At 49.1% G+C, this 18,671-nt stretch overlaps 1 protein-coding gene across 2 annotated transcripts in view; it reads right to left on the bottom strand.

Moving 5' to 3' along the window:
- GABBR2 (gamma-aminobutyric acid type B receptor subunit 2) overlaps nt 1–14,125 on the bottom strand; it is a 390,041-nt gene extending 375,916 nt beyond the window's left edge. Inside the window, exon 1 of one of the 2 annotated variants that reach the window (XM_084990752.1) lies at nt 14,008–14,125. Coding sequence is in view for 1 of the 2 variants with exons in the window: in XM_021066509.2 (XP_020922168.1) it covers nt 12,617–12,937 (321 nt within the window). In the remaining variant the exon portion in view is untranslated. Of the gene's footprint in view, nt 1–12,616; nt 13,130–14,007 lie in introns of those variants that run through there. The other variant, XM_021066509.2, reaches the window with a different exon arrangement.
- Between the last annotated feature and the right edge of the window lie 4,546 nt (nt 14,126–18,671).

Below are 18,671 nucleotides of genomic sequence, written 5' to 3' on the forward strand. Positions count from 1 at the left end.
CCGAGAGTTGGACCTGAGCCTCTAGGTCTTGGAAGTCCATGCCTTGCCTTCTCGGTGAGTGTGTGAGAGCACCTGGCATGGTGTCTAGTGCCTAGTAGGCCCAGTAAGGGCCTGATATTTGATTTTGTTCCCAGTGGAGCCACCAGCCTGGAATTAGAACTGGAGCCCGCAGAGGATCTAGAGCAGCCAAAGCAAAGCCAATCAGATGGTCTCAAGACCCAGCATCCACAGGAGCCCAGCGGGTATTCTTCTGAGTGTTGTAGCTAGGAGGCTACTGGGGCTCCAAAAATCTCTCAGTCCAGCCACACTGCTGGGCCCAGAACTCTGAGGTCTCAACCAAATACTTGTCTATCGGTTGGCAAGAATGAAAACTCTTTCTGGGGAAAACAAATACTATTAGTTCAGCACATAGTCATCCCAGCCTCCCCATCCTGGGCTGCGTGGACTGGCCCGGTCTGGGCATTCCATATTTCCATCAGAAGTGCCAGGCTTTTCCCCAGCCCCCAAATCTAGCAATCCCCCATATTTGCTGGCCTGGATCCCAAGCTCCCTAGAGCAGATAGCCCGAACTCCCACGTCACCGAATTTCTACCCTACAACCCTTGTTCCACCGTTTGGTTGTGGATGATCTTGGATCTGACACCTGCCAAAGATGAATGGCTGGCTTCTGAAAATATCCGACAGATGAGCGGAAGACATGCTCATCACTTCTTGTTCCAGATGCTTCTGTAAGACAGCCTTCTGGGGTCAGAAAACCTCAGCCTCGGCCTAGCTGCTTCCATGGCACTGTGATCTAAGCCTGCGCCCTCCTTCTTTAATAGAAAGTTGAATGAGTCACCTGTGTGAACACCATCTCTGCGTCTCTGATAAAGATGCTATTGGAAATATCCAAAGGCCGAGAGAGAACAATCCAGAATTAATTACTCTTTGTGCTTAGTTTCAGACACATCTGATAGCGGCAACTCTTTGTGACTTTTTAAAGCCTTTTCACATGAATCTATTTGCCTTTCTCTCTCTCTCTCTCTCCCTCTCCCTCCCTCCTCAGTGATCTCCACAATTACTCCAGGGCCAAGCAGGTAAGGCATTATTATTCCCATTTTATAGACAATGAAACTAAGGTACACAGAAGTTAAACAGCTACTTTAAGGACATCCGCTAGTGAGACAGGTCACCCAAGGCAAGTACAGAGCCCTTTCCACTGAATGGCCTGGCCTTCTAAGCTAAAAGATTTGTCTCTGGAGCCCAAAGGAAAACATGTCTCCTCGCAGGGGAAACACAAGAATGCTGCTCTCTTGTCTTTAAATCCTGCACACAGTTGAAGCAATCCGTTCCTCACAGATGCCTGATCATTTCTTTTCCCTCTGCTCCACTTAGAGGCATTGTTGTGATTTTAGCCAAAATTGTCGTGTTGTACATTGTGTTTAGCATCACTCATGCAGAAAGTATTTGCTGAGCACTACCAACGTGCCAGGGGGCATGCTAGGTGCTTGGACACAGAGGCACTCAACGATTCAGAGATACTGCTGAGAGCCTACAGCCTGTGTCCTGGGCACAGGGGCACAGGAGGTGCAAAACAGATGACACACCTGTCCTCGTGGGCTGGCCCAGCACACAGCCAGGCAAGGAGGTGGACAATAGCTGGCAATGACAACACACAGCTACAAGGACTCCAGCCCAGAGGCCCAGCCCCAGGCCCAAAGGAGGTTCGCCACTGAGCTCTCAGTGCACCTCTGATCCTTCTGGAAATGGACAGGGATTCAGAAACAACCATTTCACTTTGAACCCCATTCAGTGAAGCTCAGACACAGATCTCACACATTTCATCCCTGGCTTCAAACACACAGTCCCCCACTGAAATAAGAACCAGCTTTTGGAGTTCCCATCATGGCACAGTGGTCAATGAATCCGACTAGGAACCATGAGGTTGCGGGTTCAATCCCTGGCCTTTCTCAGTGGGTTAAGGATCTGGCATTGCTGTGAGCTGTGATGTAGGTCGCAGACGTGGCTCAGATCCTGCATTGCTGTGGCTGTGGTGTAGCTGGCAGCTACAGCTCGGATTCGACCCCTAATCTGGGAACCTCCATATGCCGCGGGAGCAGCCCAAGAAAAGGCAAAAAAAGACAAAAAGAAAAAAAAAAAAAGAACCAGCTTTTATGTGACTACACAGCATTTTACGTTTTCGTGTGCATTATAATAAAATGACACTGATACAATTTTGTGGGTGCCTACTCAAAGTGGCCCCCAGTACTCACTACTTGACATGAATGTTCTACATCAGCCTTCAAAAGATTTAACCCTCTGAGGAAGGATCATCCCCATTTCACAGATGAGGACACGGAGGCTCAGAGTGAGCAAGGCCAGCACACACACAGGTTTCTGATTCCATATGTGATAGTCTTTCCACAGGGCCTAGTTGTCGTCCCCACACCTCAGGGCATTGGAAAGCACATGAAAGTCGTTATAAACAACCAGGTGAGCCTCACAAATTCTTCGGCATGCATCCACTCATTCCCCAAATATTTCCTGAGCACCGATCATGCGCTAGAAACTAACTACTGTACGGGGTCCTAAGGTGGACCAAAACGGATTCACTAAATTCACAGTACCCTGGCAGAATGAGGAAAGACCAACATCGATCAAATAATCTGGGCTGCCCAAGGCCACACAATCACGCCTCTCATGCTGCATGGTAATGATGCCCAGTGGCCTCCCTTCGAGAGCACTGCTGTCTCAGGCACACCTCCATGTGCCCCATAACTGGCCCTGGGCCTAGCACCAATTAGGTGCTTAGCGAGGACGAGCTACATGTCTAAAGGAAGCACCGCTGCTGCTCTAGGTATGAGCTAACAGGAGAGACACATACAAACACTGACACCCCGAGTAAACACTACAGGAAATGACACGTTTTGCAGGAGCAAGGGGAGCAGAGAGCAGATCCGTGTGAGCCAGGTGTGTAGACAGACACACTTGAAGTGAGTAGAGAGTACAGCGCTGGCTGTGTGTGACTGAGTGGGCGGACAGGGAAATGGGTGAGGGTGGGGCTGAATTAGAGGGAGAGGCAGGCAGCTAGGTGAAATTCACCAAAAAAAGAGAAGCAGCAGCTACTGACAAAATGTGCCACTTGCTTTTACGGGAGGAAGATAACTCCCATATGAAGATGCTGCCTCACTTTAGCATGTAAGCATCAGAGATCAAAGTCAGACCATCCGGATTGAAATCCCAGCTCACCACTTGGTTGGCTGTGATGTTAAATAAGTCACTTAACCTCTCTAAGCCTCATCTGTAAAATGCAGACAATAAGAGCACCTACCACATCAAATTGGCGTGAGAATTAAATAAGTACTTGACATAGGACCGAGGCGCTAAGCCCAGGATAGAGCTGAGTTACTGCTGTTACTCTTTTCCTTCACCTACATGCTTGCAAACAATGTTACCATTTCCTTTTCCTTCTTTGAATGACAATAAGATCAGAAGCTCTCCAAAGGCTTCCCCAGGTTCCTAGAACTCACAGAGACCAGCAAGGAAGTCAGAAGGGTCAGTCAGGTCCTGAAAGGACACTCTGGAGTGACCGGCGAGCCAGCTCTCCTTCTGTCAAAGTCGAGCCACTGAGCAGGGCTGGGTGGGAGCATCTGTATGCCCTCTGATCACAGGCCCTGGAGTGGGCTTCCAGGTCCCTGTCTGCCAGTTAAATCCCTGAAACAATTCTGGGCATTCTCAGAAAAGCTTCAGAGAATGGGTAGTTTTAGAAACTAAGTGATTTGGATAATACAGTGATTATTATAAGGATGGCTGTTGCTTTCAAAATCAGTTCCCTCTGAACAGAGTCAAGTGGATCATGGGCAGAGTGTGAAAATATCGTTTTCTCTCTGCCACCTCCTGACCCTGCGCCGCGAGAAGAGCAATAATGCATCACGCCACAAAGTCCTGCTTTGGCTGGATTTTATCTGAACGGTGACTGATGATGTCCTTGCCAAATGGCAGGAGAAGGGGTCTGCTTCAGCCAGCAGCTGTGGAACATGGGCATTGATGAAGACAGATGAATCCATTTACTCAGTACTTTGGATCTACCACTAATTTTCTAGATGACAATGCCACTTCATCCTTCCAGCAATGTAGACTGCTCAAAAAAGACTGAAAAAATGGAAAGTTGGCAAAAGAATGACCAATCAGTCCCTAAAGGTGTCATGATGTTCTTGCCCTTTACTCAAGCGAGAATTCTCAGACCTCCAAACATCAGCTCATCACCAAATGACTCTTACTTTGCACGTGATTCTAATAAACTTGGTTCTCTGATTTGGGGTCCAGACCAAAACCAGGGCAGAGAGATAATCACCTCCAGGCTGAGCCTACTCTGTTTCTAAGTCAGTCTTGACCACAGAAGGATAAAAGCAGAAGCTTCCAGCCCAGGAGCAGGGCATTTGGACTACATCTGGCTGTTCAGGGGATCCCAGGGCACTTCTTTATTCACTCTACTTGGACCTGCCACTAGATCACCTGGCTCACCAAGGCTGATGACTTGGCTTCATTCCTATGATTTCTACTAGGACCAGAGCCCAGTCCAGCCTCTGTGGCTCTCACACACTCTGGAGGAGGGAGTGGGTATCAGAACCTGATTCCTACACCCACCAACTGGCTATTAGAGTACTGCTCCAATAAACTAATCTCCTGAAACCATAATACTTCTCAGATGCTGGCAAGTATTCCTTTCCAAGGGTTTGCAGTACCTTGGAGGATGGTGTATATGTTTGTCAGGGAAGAGGAAACTGACATCAGCTTGGCACAAAATATTCTACTGGAACATCCGACAAGTACCCTTTCTCCTCTACACTCCACAACAACTGGGCCCCGGCGCGCACCAAAGAATGAATAAAGAGCAAGCAGAAAGCTCACCCCACGTGGCTTGGCATACAAAGCACTTCCTCAATTTGTTAAAACTATACCCATTAATCCTCTTAGAATCAGAAAGCTGAGTTCCAGGCTTTTAGATCTATTTGTTTGTTCAATAAATATTTATTGAGCTCCTGCTCTGTGCCTGGCCCTGTATAGTGCCTGGGAAAGGGGGGATGGGGTGCCCAACAGAGCCAGATACACCCAGTACCTGTCTTTGCAGTGCTTACAATGGAGCAGAGATCCTCAATCTGTGCTGCAATTCACAGAGAGAAGCAAAGACTTAGCAACTAACCTAGCACCAGCACCCAGACCACTGACCCCATCTGGAGCTCACACTCCCATAGTTTTAGTCTGGCACACCTGCTGGTTCCTAAAAAGGTACATAGAGGAAGGCATCTCATCAGTCTCACTGCACATTGTTACATAAGCAGAGAGGATACGAATACAATACAATACAATACAATACAATAAAAGGAGACGATGAATGCAGATGCTCATTGGGCAACCTATGCCATTTAATTTTCTCACCTTCCTACAACCAAAATAAATAACCAAAAAAGTAAGCCATAAGAAGCCACTTACATTTCATTCCAAAACAACATGGGGAATGACCAAAGAGGTGCCTCCAAAGGGGGAAATGCCTTCCCCAGCATCTTCCCCCAACCACTACCTACCAGAGCCAGGTCACAGTACATGACCACCGGTTAGGCCATGATCCTCAAACAGGGCGGGGTGGGGGTGGGGTCTGTGTCACATCCACCTCTATATCCCAGAACCCAGAAAAGGGCCTGGCAGAAAGTGTTCTCCATCAGAGTGTGTAGCAATAGGGTGCTGGAGAAGAAACAGGTGGTGCTGTAGCTGCCATGCAGGTGGGCCACTCAGATCTCCTTTGAAGAGAAAACCTACAGGACAACTGCCATCAGCTAAGCCTTCAGCTACAGCTTCAAGATCTGTCACAGCATTTAATTAAGCCAAGGACACATCTTCCCAGGCAGCCTGCAGCCAGTGACTGAGTTGGCCAAAGATTCTAAAGCCTGGCTCTTTTGGTCTCCAATATGGGTCTCCTCTAATGGGCAAACTTTGCTTGGGAGCACCCCAATGAGCTGGCCAAGACTTCCTAAGACTCTTCGTTCCAACTCTCCTTCCTTTCTCCTCTCGTTTCACAGGTGCCAGAACAGCACTGTGGTCTGAAGGTTTCCCTACCTCTTCTTTTATCATTCATGGGTACTACCCCCCAAGATCCATTGTGGCATGTGCTTTCCGAAGGACCTCAAATGACAAGTGCCTATGATATCCACATGCTTTGCTCCATATCCCAGCCTTTCAAGTTATGTTGGTCAAGGACTATTCCTAGTGAACGAAATATGAGTAGAAAAAATAATACATGTCACTTCTAGTGTGCTTTCCCTGTGGATTCCTCCCTACCCCCATCTTCTTGAAGCCAAAAGATGGGAGAGTGAGAACACAAGAGCAGCATGGAGCCCTGTGTTCTCACTTGGAGAAGAACCTCCCAGGAGGCTCTGACCCACACTGGATATGGGTGAGCAATACATAAATTTGACTGAGTTAAGCAACAGAGATTTCAGAATATGTTTGTTAATACAGCATAGTCTAGTCTACTTTAACATAAGCCATATATCCAATAGGATATGGGTATACAGGTATATAAGCCATATACAGGTCTCCTGACATGTTGAGAAGATCATTTAACAGGTGCTCAAAGCTAAGAGAGCTGAAGGGTGGTTGTGTGTCCAGCCTCACCCTGGCTGGGACTCTCTGCAGTTCTCCTGCAATGCAACTGACTCCAGTTACTGTCCTGCCTGTCGGATACCCACCCCTTATGGCTCCCTCTCTGCTGCCCCTCCTGCCCAGTCAGGGCTCAGAGGACCACCATCCCCTCACGCTGCCTCTCCATCTCTGCTCAGGCCTCACCATCTTCCCCTTCAACTGTTACAATAGCTTCCTAGCTTCTCCATCTCCACCCTCACCTGTCTACCTGTCTACATTCCTTCCAGCCCTAATCTTGTCACATCCATGTTTGAAAACCTCCCATGGCTTGTCACAGCTCCAGAGTTAAGTCCAACCTTCTTGACATGGCGTTCAAGGCCTTCCAAATCTACCACAGGCTGCCTTCCCCTCTACAAAGTCTGCTCTCATGTGAAAACATAACAAGTCAGTGCTCACCAGACACAGCTCACACTTTGTGGCCTCCATCCTTTGATCCTGGAGATCTTTCCTGGGGTCTAACCTTCATCTCCCTGAATCTATACCTCTCTATGTCAATATTATATTCACTCTTCCAGACTTATCTTGACTTCCTCCTCTCCTCCAGGAGGCCCATCTTGATCTAGATGTGATCTTCCCTTTCTCTTAATGCCCCTGGTATCTGTTGCTTCTTTCTTCTTCCAAGTGCATTTTTAATTAATATGTAATTGATTTACAGTGTTGTGTCAATTTCTGCTGCAGAGTATTGCTTCTTTCTTGAATTTAGCATTTCCCAAGTGGGTATCTGTGATCAGACCCACCTGACATCCACCCCCCCTTACTAGCCTCTGAGGTACTTCAAGCAATCCCCTCTTCCCCACTCTGTATTTATGTGGTTGGGTGGGACTGGCCTCACCCTCCTCTTCCACTGTGAAAGGCTGTTGGATGCCCCAGGCCCATCAGTATCATGTTACTGGTTTAGGGATGGACACATGACCCAACTCAAGCCAATGAGAGCTGAGCTTGGGAGTTTTGCTCAAACAGTTGGGTAAGAAACACTCTTCTCACTGGAGTTTCTAAACTGGGAGTGTATAAACTTGCAGCTGCTAGGAGCCATCTGTACAGCTAAATGGGGAGAGCCTGCATGAGGGGGAAGCCAAACAGAGGAAATCAGAGCCAAGAGACAGAGAGGGAGACATTTTTAAAGTATCGTTTAAGTCCCTGGATTCAGCCATGCCTGAATACAACCCACTCCAGGATTTTTCAGTCACATGAACCAGTTAAAATCAGGTTTTTGTCACCTGAAGCAAGGTTCCTAAGCAATACACCTACTAAGGGTAAGATACCATGCCAAGCAGTGGGGTATAACTACAAAGAGGTGAACCTCATCCTGAAAGAACCCATTTTTTATCTCTTTATTTATAAAAACAGCTATATCGAGATATAATACACATACCATAACATATCATGTTTTAAAGTCTGCAGTTCTATGGTTTTTAGTATAATCACAAAAATGTGTAACCATCAAGATAGTTCATTTTCCATCTTGCATTGAAAATTATAAACATGTGCTTGCTCTGTTTTCCCCTCTACACCAGCTCCTCTCCTGAGCCCAGGGCTGGGTTTACTCCTTTCTGCAGTACCACCAAATGTAGTAGGTGCTCAATTAATACCTACTAAGCTGTACTCAGACCTCCTTGAAAAGCTTAGCCTTCATGACACAATTGTTTAGGTACTCTAAAGCACAAAGAATGAGAAAACAGATATTTGGCAAAGCCACGCAAGGAAAGGATATTTGCGCTAATCACTAGGTTTTCTCTGGGTTTTCTAAGCTAGATCCTTGAATCAGGGTAGACTATCTAAGAGGTACGCACCTGGAATGTGCCCCTGTGCCTCCCTGAACTTTCACCAAATTTATTATAGAATAATTTGAAATAATAACAAGTAGGAAAACATATAAATGCAACAACAGAAGAACAGTTTAATACTTATGAGGGACCCATAGGATGGAATAGTATACAGCCACTAAAATTCATCTTCGCAAACAGGACTTGAAGACATGGGGAAATACCCATGCTAACATTAACTGAAAGAAAATAGAGACAGGCACATAGAGTAAGATTTCAAGTACACAAAAGAGTAAACACTAGCAATTGGAAGGGAATATAATGCTAATTATTAGATGCAATTATCTTTGAGTAGGTGAATTATAGGCAATTTGTTTTCATGCTTCTTTACAACTGTCAATTTTTCCAAAATGAGTATTATTTCAATGAAATCAGAAAAGCCAACTTTTTTGTTTTGTTTTGTTTTTTTAGGGTCACACCCATGGCATATGGAAATTCCCAGGCTAGGGGTCTAATTGGAACTGTAGCTGCTGGCCTATGCCATGGCCACAGCAATGCCACATCTGAGCTGCATCTGCAACCTACACTGCAGCTATGGCAATGCTGGATCCTTAACCGACTGAGCAAGGCCAGAAATCAAACCTGCATCCTCATGGATACTAGTAGGGTTCCTTAAGGCTAAGCCACAAAAGGAAATCCCAACATTTAGTTTTTAACTCATTCCTTGGTTATTAATAAACTTTATCAATGTGGCTACCAAAGAATGAGAAACAAGCACATGAAGAGCACTTTTGAACCTGCAGACTTTTTTAAAAAAGACACTGCCCCTCAGAGTCCTTTAATCAAACAAGTAAGGTAATCCACCACGTTTACCTTTTAACCTTGACTGCCGGGAAGCTCAGAGTTAAAATTTAATACACCAAAATGAAATAACCATCTTAGCGCAGGTTCTTGGTTTAGTAACTTTCATGCTTCTATGTGGCTTCTGATGCTTCCATTTAATTGAATTTTCAATTGTCTTGTGTTTTTATATACTCAAACTTCCTTGGAATACATAAAGAAGTATTTGCTGAAGTGATCTGAGGTATGACAGAGAAGAGAGGTCCTGCTTAGCAGATGCTCTGATGAGATGTTTAATTTTTACAAACACATGGCACTGAGTGGGGCTTTGAGTTCTCTATTGCTATTTTAATTACTGGAGAGGGGCAACTTGGATAAGTGTGTGCTCCTTTATTGAGACAGGCTGGTTCCAATGATCAGATTAACCCAGTCCTTGCTAAATCTCCATCTGTTCGAAGGCTATGTGGACAGAGGTCCTTCCTGGATGCCCACCGTCTCTGGCCATTGACTGATAGCAAATGTTAGCAAAGCCAGCCAAAATGTGTTCACCACATCCATCCTGTGTTCAAGTCTATAGACAAGTGACACAGCCAGCAAGTGACAAGGGCGTACACACATCCATAAAGATATGCTATCTGAATAAAAGAGGGCCCAGACACTCTAACACAGGCCCCAAAGACCCTTCAGATCACTGTGGATTTTGCTGCAACTACCCAGACTGATCCCTCCCGTACTTTGGCTTGGAGAGAAAGTACCTCTAATCTAAAGATGGGCCACATGAAAAAATTAAGTATTATATCATCTGGGTGTTCGCCCAACCATGACACCTTCATGGCAGGAAGAAACAACGAATTTATTTGATTGTAAGCCAGGATTCTTTATTTCTGGTGATAACTTCACTGACACTTCATGAGATTTCAAAAGTGAGAAAAACAAATAAGCAGTCTTAATATTTTAGCTGTGACCATTTTATCATATCTAAAGCCACAGCGCCTTACTTGTGAATCCACAACAGAGGAAAAGGAAGGGAGGAAGGCAGGAAACATTTATTTAGTGCTTACAGCATGCCAGACAGAGCACTGGCCACTGCACCTGCCAGCTCAAGGCATTTTCCACTCCGGCCTGTTATCTCCTTAAGCGTCACAATACCATCCAGCAGAGTACATATAATAGTCCCAGTTTTTCAGAAGGGGAAATCTAGGCTTAGAGAGATTAAATACCTTGCTCAAGGTCACACACAAGGAAGATACCAGGTTTCTGACTAGAACCCAGGTAACAGCCAACCCAAAGCCCATGCTCTGTGCCCCTTCAAATGGCCAGGGAGACTTCCCTGCTTGCCTGAGGCTAAGGTTACCTATCCTCTGCTCTCCTTCCTCAGGAGCTGAAGTGCCTTCTGACTGCCTCATTTTCTTGATTTGGGGCCCCCTCTCACTCAGAAGCTCATCAAGACACACTTGAAAAATAAAATATAAAAGCATCAACCCACACCCTGAAATTGAGCTCCCTTCCCTTTACTGCCACTAACAAGGTAATATGAAATCTCTTTCAAGGAAGCTTTCTGGAGGGAATAAATTGATGGTGAAAACATTATGCTGCTGACAATATTTGGTGATGATGCAAGCGGGGCTGCCCTGTCCACAAATGGTTCTGTCTCCGAAGAACCAGCTCTCTCGTGTCCTTTCCAAAAAAAAAAAAAAAAAAAAAAAGGAAAGAAAAGAAATATGGAGCAACAGAGAAACAGTACTGAGATGACATGGCTCGATAAAACTGCACTGCCCTCTCAGTTTATGTGTGCCAGATAAGTACTCCAGAGATCTTGAAACGTTTGGAAGAAGATACGAATGTCATTCAGAAATGATTCCACAGGGTTAGCTCCGCACAGCTCCCCAGTTAACATCCTCCTGGGGCAGAGGAAGCCTCTGCTTGCAACAGCCTGCGCGTACCGCCACCAACTGCCACCCGTTCCTTCACCTTTTATTTACAGCGCAGAGCAAGCTGGTTCATCAGTGAAGAGGGGAGGCGGGGAATAAACTGCAATCCAGATTTCTGCTCTTTCTCCCGGGACCAAAAAAAAAGGGGGGGGGGATAAACAGAGAAGGAAGTGGAGCTCAGGCTTCACGATTAGTGCGGCAGCACGATCCTTCTCTCTGAGAAGGGTTTGTATCGGAGCTGGAGCAGAAGGGCCCCGGGAGTCCTGGGAAGCAGGGTCAAGCCCAGCGTCTCCGCCGGGCTAGGCTAGTGGAAGAGGCGCCAACCAAGCGTACTGCACAGGAAATCACTGCCCCCTTCAGGCCGCGTCTCAGACGCTGCGCCGGGAGCTTAGGGGCTCCCCTAGTCCGGAAAAACTCGCAAACCCGACCTCGGCGGGGACCCCGCTAGCTCCTCAGAGCCCCCTCCGCGCACTCCTGCGCTTGGGCGGGCAGTGAAGGTCTGTGCTGGATCTTCAGCCGGAACCCAAGCTGTGGGTGCAGGGAAGGGGCTTGGGATATAAAGCTCTAGGCTCTTCGGCTCCCTTCAAAGAAGGAGACTGGGAGGGCAAGCCGGCTGCTGCGCTCCAAGTCCGTGCTTTAAGTCTGCGCCTGGGGAAACTGCGCCCGCAGCCGCTCGGCCACCAGCAGCAACGTGGTTGGACATACCCCGCGCGTCCGAGGCGAGAACTGCTCAGGGCACTCTCTGAGCAATTAACCCGAGGGAGTCTCTTCAGAAAACCTCTCGGGCCACAGGGAGCGCCCGGGCACATGCAGGCAGCAGCGCTGCAGAGCCGGCGGCCCCACACCGGCCCGCGCGTTGCGGGCTTGGAGCCGCTGGCGCGCACCAGGAGCCCAGCACTGCTGCGCGCTCTGGCCCCTGGGGTCCACAAGCCCTCCAGACCTGACAGCACAGCTCGGCTTTTCTGGGGCCGGGGAGCAGGCCCGTGGCCTCCGGAGCTGCCGGTGGCCCAGTTTATAGTCAGTGCGCCTGTTCCTCCCACCTAGCACCCCACAGCACCACCAGCGGGACCTGGACAAGAGTGACCACTGCAGGCCTTTTGGAGGGTCCAGTCCCCACCTTCTCCACTCCTCTGGGCAAAAGAAACCCTAGCTTTCTATCTCACCCCCCCCCACACACACACACACTCCCAAAGGAGGAAGATGCTCAGCAAATCTTGTACCAGCTGTGCCACCCAAGCCTGGTGGGACCTAGCAAGGTGAGCATTGAGCCCCAGCCCGCGGTGCCCTCGGCAGGCACGGGTGGGTCAATCAGGGCTCTGTCCAAAGACCAGAGCTTGTCTCTGTCCAACACACCCTCCCCCACCGCCCCCACAGCCCCGACGGCGCGGGCGGCGGGACTCTCACCTCGGTGTCGTAGAGCCGCAGGTCAAGGAAGTAGGGGCGCAGAAGCGACTCGTTGCGGATCTGCTCGATGGCCAGTTCCACGGCGGGGAGCACGCCGCGCCCGATGCTGCCCTTGGCCACCTCCTTGGTGAGCGGCATGAGGCCCATGATGGAGAGCGGCGGGCTACTGGGCGGCGGCCGGGGGGCGCCCCGCGCCCAGCCCCAGGCCCCGGGAGCGAGCGGCAGCAGCAGCGGCAGCAGCAAGAGTAGCAGCAGGCGCGCGGGCGGCGGTGGCGGCGGCGGCGGCGGCCCGGGCTGCCCGGAGCTCGGCGGAGAAGCCATGCCGCGCCGCGGGCTGCGGGCGCCGGCTCACTCGGCCCGCATGGCCTGGCCCGGCCCGCCGCCCCGCGCCAAGCTCTCCCCTGGGCGCCCGCGCAATGGCGCCGGCCCCGGCCCCGGCTCCGGCTCGGCTTAGAACGGCCGCGGCGGCGGCGGCGGCGGCGGCAGTGGCGGCGCCCGTGACGGATCAATCACGCCGGGAAGGGGTGGGAGCGAGCGGAGTGCGGGAGGCGGGGAGCGAGCGAGCAAACGCGGAAAGGGGGGCCGGCGTCTCCGCGCGCGCCTCTCTCCGGCGCGGCCGCCCCGAACCGGGCCGCCTCCGCCCGCCCCCGTGCGCGCTCTGAGCCGCTCTCCCGCCGGGAGCCGCTCCGCGGCAGCCCCTAGAGCCTGGCCGGGGGAGGGCCGGCGGCAGGAAACGCGGGAGGCGAAGGCGAGGCTGCTCGGCGGCAGCTCGGGCCGCCTCCGGGGACAGGGACGGGCCGTGCGCGCCGGGGGAGGGGAGGCACTGGCTCTGCGGCGGCCGCGGGGAGGGCCGCCTTCCCAGCACACGCACACATGCGCCCCCAGCCCTACGCGGCTAGGGCTGCCCGCGACCGCCTAGGATCTGAGTGCCTAGGGACAGCGGCTCGGGGAAAGAGGACGGCGTGCTGGCACACGCAGCGGCCGCCGCCGCTTCGCCGAGCGCTTCCTGTAGAACCTGCACGGTGATCTGAGACTGCTTCTCGGAGGTCTGCCTGGGAAGGTCTGAACTGCGAGCGCGCCACGGAGGCGTCCTAGAGACACCTGCAGCCTATGCTCCCCTGTTGTGCTGGGATGGTGGGGGTGCTGACTGAGCCCGAAGGGGCGGCCGAAGCGCCGCCAGCGTTGGAACGCCCTTCGGTACTGAGGTGTCTGGCCCTTGACGGCCTTGGCTGAAAGCCTCACACCTTGCCCACCAGACCGAGCCTCCCTTTGCCAACCCAAGAGACTAGGGTTTTCACCTGGCTTGTGCTACTGCCCCCTCCAGGCGTTTGACCTTCCCGTGTTCCCATTCCCAAAGGGGGGCTCCGCCCTAGAATTCTACCCCTCCTCACCTCCCCGGGTCGGAGCACTGTCTTCAGGCCAGAGGGGATCCATGCTCCCCTTGACTTGGCGCGCTTTCTGACGGCTCGCACTGGCTGTACTGGCGAACCTTAAGCAGAGCAGTCCTGTAATCTGACCTAGAGCCTCTGGGCCTCTGTACCTCTCCAAGCTTGAAGAATAAGAATCGCGGTCATTGGAATCTAAAATCCCAAGAGGTGATTAATGAGGGGAACACAATAGGACATCAAATCAGAAAACCGCCTGAACCAACCACTGTAGGCGCTATGAGTGACCTTGTCACAAGGTTGGGAGTTTAACCTTCACTGAACACTTGCTACATGCCTTATTATGGAATCTTCACAACAGCCCTAGGAACTAAATACTGTGTTTATCATCCTCACTTTATGGACCAATACACGGAGAGGTTCCACAGCTTGTCAAAGTACACAGAACTACTGAGGGAGGGTGAAAGGCAGAACCAGCAGGAGAGTTGTATAAAGTGCAGTGGAAGTCAGGATGGCAAACAGGTTCCCTCCTTTGAAAGGGGCACTGCCCTGACTGATTGTTCTGGACCTTGGTTCCCTTGGGCATATGGACACATGTCCACAGGCTCACTCTTCTAGAGTGAGTCAGGGCTGCCCTGAATCATAGGCTGGGTTGTTGTTAGGAAGCATGTAGATGGAGACAAGAGGCTGAGCCCAACTCCTGGCGAGTACCTTGGACAGCTCTGGGAAAAATCAAGCCAAAGTCTCCCTGCCCAACTTCTCTTTCTAGGCTTCTGCAGACACCACTTCCTGGGCTCTTAGCCTTTCTGAGCTGAAGGGTTTGCATGGGCAAAGCTCACTTGAGCATTTCCACCAAATAAGTAAATAAATAAAGTGGTCTAGAGGACAATGTAATTCCCAGATGCTCTCTCAACCGGTTTCTTAACATCACAAATATGCCCTAGTCACAGGCTTCCAAAATCTGCCACTCCTCAACTCCTCAGCTCAAGTTTCTGAATGAGCATTTTCACTTTTTTTTTTCCCTTAGTCATTTATGTTTTCCTTGTAAGCCATGCCGATATGGAGTATCTGCTGACACCTACATCTGGGAATAAGTTGAAAGCTGGAATAACTTTGCTTGACATTTAATAAGTGGCTGAAGGCCCTGCCTGGCAACTACCTTTCAGCCTCTCTGTCTCCACTTATGGGGTGACCTTGCCCCCAGACACATGGCCTGGGACCAGCCCTGACCCAAGGATCATCAATCTTATTCTCCATCAGTCTGGCTCCAGGCCATGCTATGATCTCATGCCCCATTTCCAATGTCTGGACATCCCTCGGTTCCCAGATCCTATCCTGACTTGTGTTCCAGTTTGGGTAACCTGATCCCTGGCATGCTTCCTTGGATCTGTGTTCCTGCCTCGGTAACCAGCCTCAACTTCTTGTTCTTCTAAAGCTGGAGTCTAGCATCTTGCTTTATAATAATCATTCGTTCCTTCAATCAATGTTGTGCAGCATCTACTATGTGCTAGGCAGTGTCCTAGAGCTAAAGATGCAGAAATAAACAAGCCAAACTAAAATCCCTGCCCTCATAAAACTGACCTTCCAGTGGAGAAAGAGAGGCAATAAACAGAAAGAAGAAGAAATTTTAGTATGTCAGTTTATGAAAAGTGCTATGGAGAACAATAAAGCAGGAAAGAGGATTGAGACTGACAGAGGAGGGCTGTAATTTGCAATATGGAGGTCACTGAAGGACACACACTGAAGGAGATGATTTTTCAGCAAAGACCTAAAGGAGGTAAGTAAGCAAGACATGTAAATAGAGTTCCAGGTGGGAGAACAACATGGGCAGAGGCTCCAAGATAGGAGTGTGCCTGGCATGTTCAAGGAACCATTAGGAAGCCAATGTGGCTGGAGTAGAGTAAGCAAGGGGAAAAGCAGTAGTACCCAAGGTCAAAAAGGCAGGCAGGATCAGGTAGGACCTGGGTATTGTGAGAACTTTGGCTTACACTTGACAAAGCAGAGAAGAACTGGAGGATATTGAGTGGATCAGTGACGTGATCAGACCTGTCTGCCAAGTTGGTGAGGGAAAGAGGGGAAGCAGGGAGACCAGTTAGAAGGCTCTTACAATAAGCCACACGGAGAAACAAGAACCAGGCTACAAGCAGAGGAGGTGGTGTGAGAGTGGTGAGATTAATAATCATTCTTCTTATTATTAACAGGAAGAAAATGCATTGGCAGACACCAAGTCCCAGGATGTGATAAACAACTTAGAAGACACGTAGTAAAGACTGGAGAAAGCAATGTGCTCAGGGTCCCACCCCTAGAAAGTGATAAAACATGAACATCAGTCCAGGTTTGTATGGCTTAAATCTCATCTTTCTACCCAAGTTCTCCTCATGAGCGATCCTTCCTCCCACGACCTTTCCCTAATACAAGAACTGAAGCTAGTCTCCAAGCCCTAGTTGAGTGATTGGGGCTATGTCGAAAGATGATGCCGTTCCCTTTCTGAGGATCTGGGAGGACTGTGCATGGTCCACTGGCTGCCTATCAGCAGACCGCAGGATTCTGACAATGGGAGACTAACCAGGCCTCCTCCTGCTGCCTGTCCTCCTTCCATGCTGGGCTGGACATCCCTTGCCACACTGGTGCCAGCTGCACAGATCTGCCCTCTCGCAGCTGCCTCCTCCCAGGAACAGGGTCCAATTTCTACCACCCTGTCCCCAGTGTGACCTGTCATCCATGCCTGCCTCTATTCTAACTCCCAACAATGGGGAGGTTTTCTTTTACCTTTTTCTTTTAAAAAATTATAAGCCATCTTTGCAAACATTTCCCATGTATTTATTATTCCCATGTTTACATTGAAATGTTTCTTTCAACCAAGTAGCTCAGCTGCTTTTTTAAAAGTATATTGTTTGTTTTCATTTCCATTTTTTTAATGGATAAGTTATGAATGACAGCTCTAAAAAGGACGAGCTGAATGAATCTAAGTTGCTTTTCTTTTTTCAAAAGGCATGTTTTTTTAAACCATAAAATTGGATTTCAGGCATCGAATATGGTCTGGTGACACGATTTGCGTAAAAACACTAGCCACCATTTATTAAACACCTACCTACTCTGTGCCAGACACCTTGGTATGCATTATCTTAATCTTCATGGCTGCCTGAAAATAGGTGTTAGGATCCCAATTTTGCAAATAAGACTGAGGTCCAGATGGGTTAAATGACATGCCTAATGGTACTCAGTAGAGACAGCAATGGGGCCTAAGCTAAATCTGTCTGACCTCAAACACCTGCATTTGCCTCTATTCCACATGTCTCTCCTGAAAGATGTCCTTTTATGCCTGAGAGGAAATAATCTTTAAAAAGTAAAGAATGCTTCTGAGAATCAGTGTAAGAAAGAGACAAGATAACTTGGCCAGGGTCCCCCACCGAAGCAGAGATGAAGCTGGCTCTCCTTCTAAGTTATCAGGGGAGAGGTCTGGATGGCAACTAAACCCTTCAGGAGTCAGTACCATGCCTAGGGTGGATCAGCAGAGCCTGGAGCCTCTCCTACCCATGCTCTCCGTACAGTTTGAGCATAGTGGAAGGATGGAAGAGTCACCTTGCTCCATGTTGACTGGACAGGTCCTAAGCGTGCAGAGGGAAATTTAGCTCATAACTGAGTGGTCTACAGAAAGACAAGCCCTCCCACTTAGAGCTTTCAAAAGCAGTAAGATTCTTTACAAAAGGGACCATAGATGGACAAGAAGCACAGTTTAGGAGCAAAGCCTTAAATGGGGAAGCGTCCTATCAAGTGTCTAGTCCAGTCACTCACCAAATCTTAGGGGCAAAGGTGAGTTTTGAAGTCAGGCAGTTTGGGGTTCAAGTTCTGGCTTACTAATTACTAGTGGTACAATTTTGAGGAAGTCATTTACCATCTGGAGCTTCAGTTTACTCGTCTGTGAAGTGGGAGTAAACAACTCCTCTTTCACAACAAGGTTATTGTGAGGATTAAATAATAATAACAACAGCTGATATGCATTGAGCACTCACATGTGCTGTGGGCTCTTCCAAGAACATACAACTCCTTTATTTAGTAAGATGATGCAGTAATAGGCACTTATTTGGCAAACAACGAACAATAATAAAAATAATATTAACAGTAATAATAATACCACCAGAGATGTGAAGATCAAGGACTCCTGAGGATCCCACTCCATTATGTGATTGATGCGGGGTTGTACATTATTTTCTAGGCTCCATGAAAGACAGCCTTCCTATAGCATTCATTGTGGACCGCAATTTGCTGCTGGAGTTCATGGTGTTCCCCCTCATTCATGGTGGCCCCTGACCAAAGACAGTTTACAGATACCTCCTCACTCCCATCCAGATCAGGTCTTCTAGGAGAGGTGTTCTCAGATTCCTCAATCTTCCCTGGCCACCAATCTAGAGTCTATCCAAGGCTCTCTTCAAAAATAATACTTGGAATTGACCACGAACCTTCTGCATAGGCTAAGAAGCATATAGAATAGCAGGGCTATCCTTCTGTGCTTAGAACCCTGGGCTGCTATCTCTGCTGTCCCTGCAGTTCAGAGTTACATGCACTTTGCTAATAGCCATATCCCCCTTTGGATCATAGGAAGCTTATGGTTCTCCAAGAGCCCTACGTTTGATTTCTGTAGAGTTGTTGTGATGTTTCAAATGAACATC

Source organism: Sus scrofa, chromosome 1 (genome assembly GCF_054392235.1).
Source record: "Sus scrofa isolate SSC_HxYL_T2T_F1_AM1 chromosome 1, Sscrofa_HxYL_maternal_Yorkshire_Landrace_v2.0, whole genome shotgun sequence".
Taxonomy (NCBI): Eukaryota; Metazoa; Chordata; class Mammalia; order Artiodactyla; family Suidae; genus Sus; species Sus scrofa.